The sequence below is a fragment of the Lolium perenne genome, chromosome 2 (genome assembly GCF_019359855.2).
Source record: "Lolium perenne isolate Kyuss_39 chromosome 2, Kyuss_2.0, whole genome shotgun sequence".
NCBI lineage: Eukaryota > Viridiplantae > Streptophyta > Magnoliopsida > Poales > Poaceae > Lolium > Lolium perenne.
The window spans coordinates 321933584-321941620 of NC_067245.2; the positions used below are offsets into that span (position 1 = coordinate 321933584).

The 8037-nt window shown below is 44.1% G+C and overlaps 1 protein-coding gene across 1 annotated transcript; it reads left to right on the top strand.

Moving 5' to 3' along the window:
• On the top strand, positions 1–1223 carry LOC127329513 (uncharacterized). The gene is made up of 2 exons (XM_051356021.1): positions 1–191; positions 737–1223. Exons 1-2 carry the CDS (start codon positions 1–3, stop codon positions 1221–1223), a joined length of 678 nt encoding a protein of 225 aa, XP_051211981.1.
• Positions 1224–8037: the final 6814 nt, after the last annotated feature.

Sequence of the window (8037 nt, forward strand, 5' to 3'; positions counted from 1 at the left end):
ATGGAGGGTGATATGATCGCTGCATTCCAGGCGGAGTATGAGGAGGAGATGCTCAACGAGGAGCCGGAGCCAAGACGGCCGCGACGCCGCCGAGAGTTCATTAGGCGTGATCGTTCGGGTGCCCACGATCGGCTCTTCGAGGACTACTTCGCCGACGACTGCAATTATCCTCCGAGCTACTTTCGGCGAAGGTACCGGATGAGACGATCACTCTTTCTGCGCATTGTGGATAGATTGGGTGAATACTCTCCGTATTTCACCAAAGTGTTGATGCTCTCAACCGTGCTGGTTTTTCTCCCCTGCAAAAGTGTACTGCGACTTTGCGTCTGTTAGCTTATGGAGCCACTGCAGATACAATAGATGAGTGACTTAAGTTAGCTAGACAAACTTCATCAGATTGTCTAGATAGATTCTGTGAAGGCATCATTGACTGTTACGGGGAGACGTTTTGCCGTCGACCAACTGTCGAGGATACTCAGCGTCTGTTAGCGAAAGCCGAGGAGCGTGGCTTTCCGGGCATGTTAGGGAGCATCGATTGCATGCATTGGCAGTGGAGGAACTGCCCAGTGGCTCATGCTGGTCAATTCACAAGGGGAGACATCAAGCACCCTACCATAATCTTAGAAGCCGTTGCGTCGTATGTCCGTTGGATCTGGCATGCCTTTTTTGGAGTGGCCGGGTCCAACAACGACATCAATGTACTCAACCAGTCACCGTTGTTCACTGATGTGCTTAGGGGAGAAGCACCCGTAGTGAACTTCACGGTGAATGGACACGAGTACAACTATGGTTACTACCTTGCCGACGGCATCTACCCCTCTTGGCCAGTGTTCATGAAAGGTGTTACTCTTCCACAAAGTGAAAAGCAGCGAGTGTTCACTGCTGCTCAATCAGCTTGGCGCAAAGATGTCGAGTGTGCCTTTGGAGTGCTGAAGGCTAGGTTCAACATTCTAGCAGTTCCGGGACGCTCCTACTCGAAGCGTACTCTTGGGTTGATCATGCGTGCATATGTCATTCTGCACAACATGATCATCGACGATGAGCGTGGTACAAATTTGGAGAACAACTATGAGACAGTTGAGTCCAATGTCGGCCCTGCAATACACAACCATGCACCACCAAGCCTAGCAGCCAGGATTCAGATGGACAGCGAAATGAAGGACTCACCGATGTATACACAGCTCCAGCATGATTTGATTGAGCATGTGTGGGCTAATGCCTAGATTATGTAATTTTTTCAAATTTTTATGTAATCTTTTCAAATTTTTATGTATTTTTTTTTATGATGTAATCGGTAACAATTTTAGTTCAATAAAATAATTTCCTTGCATTATTTTTAATGTTGTAATCTGAAAAAGAAATGCTGATGTCGAGGAGAGAGAAAAGCTGATGTGGAGGAGAGAGAAGTGAGAGCTGGCACTATAGCCCGTGCACTGGCACCGTGGGGTGAGAGTGGGGTGAGAGTGAGGAAAAAAGCTAACATGGCGGGTGAGAGTGAGGCTATGCATTGGCACCAGCCTAAGATAGGTCTTTCTTGACGCAGTCGTACGTCTAGATCAACGACTGCTCCCTTAAAATTATGATGTTGTAACATGCTCTTTGTTTTTTCTAAATATAGCTAAAAAAGGAGTATTGTAAATAACTACAAAAATCACTACTCATGCATAATTATATTTTTCTTAGCTTCAAACACGTGCTTTACTTCAAATTTCGTATATTCGTATCACATTTCTAACTTAATATATATTCTTTTGACAAATTCTTAAATCTCCAAAATGTGCTCTCATGTTGTTTTCATTATAAGTACGTTTTCACCGAACATTTCTCAACTCATGTATGTATATTCCTATAATATTTACTAGAATGAGAGTTGCAAACATCAAAGATTGGTGAAACACCATTGACGTCTAGTTTGTCCTTGCATACACTCGTTCGGTTCGTTCTCAATAATATTTATGAAGTATATGTGTGCAAAGACCCCTGATATAATCTCATTATATTCATAGTGAACACATTAATTTAAACATGCTAAAATGAAAGATGGTAAAAAATGTCGCGTGCACAAATTCACCGAGAGACTTCAATTCTTCGATGCCCGTATTCATGACAATGGCAAAGCACTGTGTGAAGGAGATATGCCCTAGAGGCAATAATAAAGTGGTTATTATTTATATCTTTATGTTTATGATAAATGTTTATATATCATGCTATAATTGTATTAACCGAAACATTAGTACATGTGTGATATGTAGACAAACAAGAAGTCCCTAGTATGCCTCTTAAACTAGCTTGTTGATTAATGGATGATTAGTTTCATAATCATGAACATTGGATGTTATTAATAACAAGGTTATATCATTATATGAATGATGTAATGGACACACCCAATTAAGCGTAGCATAAGATCTCGTCATTAAGTTATTTGCTATAAGCTTTCGATACATAGTTACCTAGTCCTTATGACCATGAGATCATGTAAATCACTTATACCGGAAAGGTACTTTGATTACACCAAACACCACTGCGTAAATGGGTGGCTATAAAGGTGGGATTAAGTATCCGGAAAGTATGAGTTGAGGCATATGGATCAACAGTGGGATTTGTCCATCCCGATGACGGATAGATATACTCTGGGCCCTCTCGGTGGAATGTCGTCTAATGTCTTGCAAGCATATGAATGAGTTCATAAGAGACCACATACCACGGTACGAGTAAAGAGTACTTGTCAGGAGACGAGGTTGAACAAGGTATAGAGTGATACCGAAGATCAAACCTCGGACAAGTAAAATATCGCGTGACAAAGGGAATTGGTATTGTATGTGAATGGTTCATTCGATCACTAAAGTCATCGTTGAATATGTGGGAGCCATTATGGATCTCCAGATCCCGCTATTGGTTATTGGTCGGAGTGAGTACTCAACCATGTCCGCATAGTTCACGAACCGTAGGGTGACACACTTAAAGTTGGATGTTGAAATGGTAGTACTTGAATATGGAATGGAGTTCGAATATTTGTTCGGAGTCCCGGATGAGATCCCGGACATCACGAGGAGTTCCGGAATGGTCCGGAGAATAAGATTCATATATAGGATGTCATTTTATGTGAATTAAAATGTCGCGGAAGGTTCTATGGAAGGTTCTAGAAGGTTCTAGAAAAGTCCGGAAGAAACCACCAAGGAAGGTGGAGTCCACATGGGACTCCACCTCCATGGCCGGCCAACCCTAGTGGGGAGGAGTCCCAAGTGGACTCCCTTAGGGGGCCGGCCACCCCCATATGGGAGGTGGAACTCCCACCTCTAGTGGGAGTCCTAGCTTGGCTAGGTTTCCCCTCCATATGGAAGGTTTTTGGTTCGGGTCTTATTCGAAGACTTGGAGACCAACTCTTGGGGATCCACCTATATAATGAGGGGCCAAGGGAGGGGCCGGCCACCCCAAGACCACAAGCTGGCCGCCCCCCTTGAAGTGGCCGGCCACCCCCTCCCAAACCCTAGCCGCCCCCTCTCCTCCATATCTTCCGCGTAGCTTTAGCGAAGCTCCGCCGGAGTTCTCCACCGCCACCGACACCACGCCGTCGTGCTGTCGGATTCAAGAGGAGCTACTACTTCCGCTGCCCGCTGGAACGGGAGGTGGACGTCGTCTTCATCAACAACCGAACGTGTGACCGAGTACGGAGGTGCTGCCCGTTCGTGGCGCCGGAACCGATCGTGATCAAGATCTTCTACGCGCTTTTGCAAGCGGCAAGTGAACGTCTACCGCAGCAACAAGAGCCTCCTCTTGTAGGCTTTGGAATCTCTTCAAGGGTGAGACTCGATACCCCCTCGTTGCTACCGTCTTCTAGATTGCATCTTGGCTTGGATTGCGTGTTCGCGGTAGGAAAATTTTTGTTTTCTATGCAACATTATCCTACAGTGGTATCAGAGCCGTGTCTATGCATAGATGGTTGCACGAGTAGAACACAATGGTTTTGTGGGCGTTGATGCTCTTGTTATCTTTAGTTTGAGTACTTTGCATCTTTGTGGCATAGTGGGATGAAGCGGCTCGGACTAACTTTACATGACCGCGTTCATGAGACTTGTTCCTCGTTCGACATGCAACTTGTATTGCATAAGAGGCTTTGCGGGTGTCTGTCTCTCCTACTATAGTGAAGATTCAATTTACTCTTCTATTGAAAACATTAGTATCAACGTTGTGGTTCATGTTCGTAGGTAGATTAGATCTCTCTCGAAAACCCTAAACCACGTAAAATATGCAAACCAAATTAGAGACGTCTAACTTGTTTTTGCGGGGTTTGGTGATGTGATATGGCCATAATGTGATGATGAATATGTATGAGATGATCATTATTGTATTGTGGCAACCGGCAGGAGCCTTATGGTTGTCTTTAAATTTCATGTTGAGTAGTATTTCAAAGTAGTTGTAATAGTTGCTACATGGAGGACAATCATGAAGACGGCGCCATTGACCTTGACGCTACGCCGACGATGATGGAGATCATGCCCGAAGATGATGGAGATCATGTCCGTGCTTTGGAGATGAAGATCAAAGGCGCAAAGACAAAAGGGCCATATCATATCACATATGAACTGCATGTGATGTTAATCCTTTTATGCATCTTATTTTGCTTAGATCGCGACGATAGCATTATAAGATGATCCCTCACTAAAATCTCAAGATAATAAAGTGTTCATCCTTAGTAGCACCGTTGCCAAGACTTGTCGTTTGAAGCATCTCGTGATGATCGGGTGTGATAGAATCAACAAGTGCATACAACGGGTGCAAGATGTTTTGCACATGCGGATACTAAGGTGGCCTTGACGAGCCTAGCATGTACGGACATGGTCTCGGAACACGTGATACCGAAAGGTAGAGCATGAATCATATGGTTGATATGATGAACACTTTGAGTGTTCGCCATTGAAATCACACCTTGTCTCGTGATGATCGGACATAGGTGCGGTGGATTTGGTTCGTGTGATCACTAAGACAATGCGAGGGATATTGTTTTGAGTGGGAGTTCACCTAGATTTTTAATTATGTTGAATTAAAATTTGAACTCAATTTGTCATAAACTTAGTCTAAACTTTTGCAAATATATGTTGTAGAGATGGCGTCCCCAATCAATTTTAATCAGTTCCTAGAGAAAGAGAAACTTAAGAGCAACGGTAGCAACTTCACCGACTGGTTCCGTCATGTGAGGATCTTCCTCTCTGGCGGAAATCTGCAATATGTGCTTGATGCACCGCTAGGTGACCCTCCCGCAGTAAACCGAAACCGATGAAGTAAAAGCTGTTTACGAGACTCGAAAAATTCGGTACTCTCAAGTTCAGGGTGCCATCCTGTGCAGTCTGGAATCCGATCTTCAAAAACGTTTTGAGCACCACGATCCTCATGAGTTGATGAAAGAGCTGAAAGCTATTTTTGAGACTCATGCGGCCGTGGAATGCTATGAAGCATCGAAACAATTCTTCAGCTGCATGATGGAAGAAGGCAGCTCGGTTAGTGAGCACATGCTCGCCATGACCGGGCATGCGAAGAAACTCAGTGACTTGGGAATAGTGATTCCTAACAGACTGGGGATTAATCGTGTCCTTCAATCACTGCCACCAAGTTACAAGAACTTTGTGATGAACTACAATATGCAGAACATGAACAAGGAGTTACCTGAACTCTTTGGCATGCTAAAAGCTGCTGAGATTGAGATCAAGAAAGAGCACCAAGTGTTGATGGTCAACAAGACCACCAGTTTCAAGAAACAGGGCAAGTCTAAGGGAAAATTCAAGAAGGGTGGCAAGAAAGCTGCCACGCCTCCTATGAAACCTAAGAACGGCCCTAAACCCGATCTTGAGTGCTATTACCGCAAGGAGAAGGGACACTGGAAGCGTAATTGCTCCAAGTATCTGGCTGATCTGAAGAGCGGCCTTGTCAAAAAGAAGAAAGAAGGTATATCTGATATACATGTTATAGATGTTTATCTCACTGGTTCTCGTACTAGTACCTGGGTATTTGATACTGGTTCGGTTGCTCATATCTGAAACTCGAAATAGGAACTAAAGAATAAACGAAGACTACTGAAAGATGAAGTGACGATGCGCGTTGGAAATGGATCCAAAGTCGATGTGATCGCTGTCGGCACACTTCCTCTACATCTACCTTCGGGATTAGTTTTAAGCCTAAATAATTGTTATTTTGTACCCGCGTTGAGCATGAACATTATATCTGAATCTTGTTTAATGCAAGACGGTTATTCATTCAAGTCTGAGAATAATGGTTGTTCTATTTTTATGAATAATATCTTTTATGGTCGAGCACCACAAAAGAATGGCTTATTTCTGTTAGATCTCGATAGTAGTGATACGCATATACATAACATTGATGCTAAGCGAATTAAATTGAATGATAATTCTACTTATATGTGGTAATCGCTGCCTTGGTCATATTGGAGTGAAACGCATGAAGAAACTCCATACCGATGGATTACTTGAATCACTTGACTTTGAGTCACTTGATAGATGCGAAGCATGTCTAATGGGAAAAATGACAAAGACTCCATTTTACGGTATGATGGAGCGAGCCATCGACTTATTGGAAATCATACATACCGATGTATGTGGACCAATGAGCGTAGCATCGCGCGGTGGTTATCGTTATGTTCTAACCTTCACAGATGATCTGAGTAGATATGGGTATATCTATTTCATGAAACATAAATCCGAAACTTTTGAGAAGTTTAAGGAATTCCAAAGTGAAGTAGAAAATCAACGTAACAAGAAGATCAAATTTCTACGATCTGATCGTGGAGGTGAATATCTGAGTTATGAGTTTGGCATGCATTTAAAGAAATGCGGAATACTTTCACAATTGACACCGCCGGGAACACCTCAACGAAACGGTGTGTCCGAACGTCGTAATCGAACTCTCTTAGATATGGTTCGTTCTATGATGTCTCTTACTGATTTGCCGTTATCATTTTGGAGTTATGCATTAGAGACAGCCGCATTCACTTTAAATAGAGCACCATCAAAATCCGTAGAAACGACACCGTATGAATTATGGTTTAATAAGAAACCAAAGCTGTCGTTCCTGAAAGTTTGGGGTTGCGAAGCCTATGTAAAGAAGTTACAACCGGACAAGCTAGAACCCAAAGCGGAAAATACGTCTTCATAGGATACCCTAAGGAAACTATAGGGTATACTTTCTATCATAAATCCGAAGGCAAAATCTTTGTTGCTAAGAACGGAACCTTTCTTGAGAAAGAATTTCTCACTAAAGAAGTGACTGGAAGAAAAGTAGAACTCGATGAGATTGATGAATCTATACTCGTTGATCAGAGTAGCGCAGTACCAGAAGTTGTACCAGTACCGCCTACACCGGCAACAGAGGAAGCTAATGATAATGATCATGAAACTTCGAACGAGAAAACTACTGAACCTCGCAGATCGACAAGGGAACGTACCACTCCTGATTGGTATGATCCTTGTCTAAATGTCATGATTGTGGATAACAATGATGAGGACCCTGTAGGATGACGTTGCATAGAAAACAAAAATTTTCCTACGGCGAACACGCAATCCAAGCCAAGATGCAATCTAGAAGACGGTAGCAACGAGGGGATATCGAGTCTCACCCTTGAAGAGATTCCAAAGCCTACAAGAGGAGGCTCTTGTTGCTGCGGTAGATGTTCACTTGCCGCTTGCAAAAGCGCGTAGAAGATCTTGATCACGATCGGTTCCGGCGCCACGAACGGGCAGCACCTCCGTACTCGGTCACACGTTCGGTTGTTGATGAAGACGACGTCCACCTCCCCGTTCCAGCGGGCAGCGGAAGTAGTAGCTCCTCTTGAATCCGACAGCACGACGGCGTGGTGTCGGTGGCGGTGAAGAAGTCCGGCGGAGCTTCGCTAAGCTATGCGGGCAATATGGAGGAGAGGAGCTTGGCTAGGGTTTGGGAGGGGTGGCCGGCCACTCTATGGGGGGCGGCCAGCTTGTGGTCTTGGGGTTGGCCGGCCCCCTCCCTTGGCCCCTCATTATATAGGTGGAT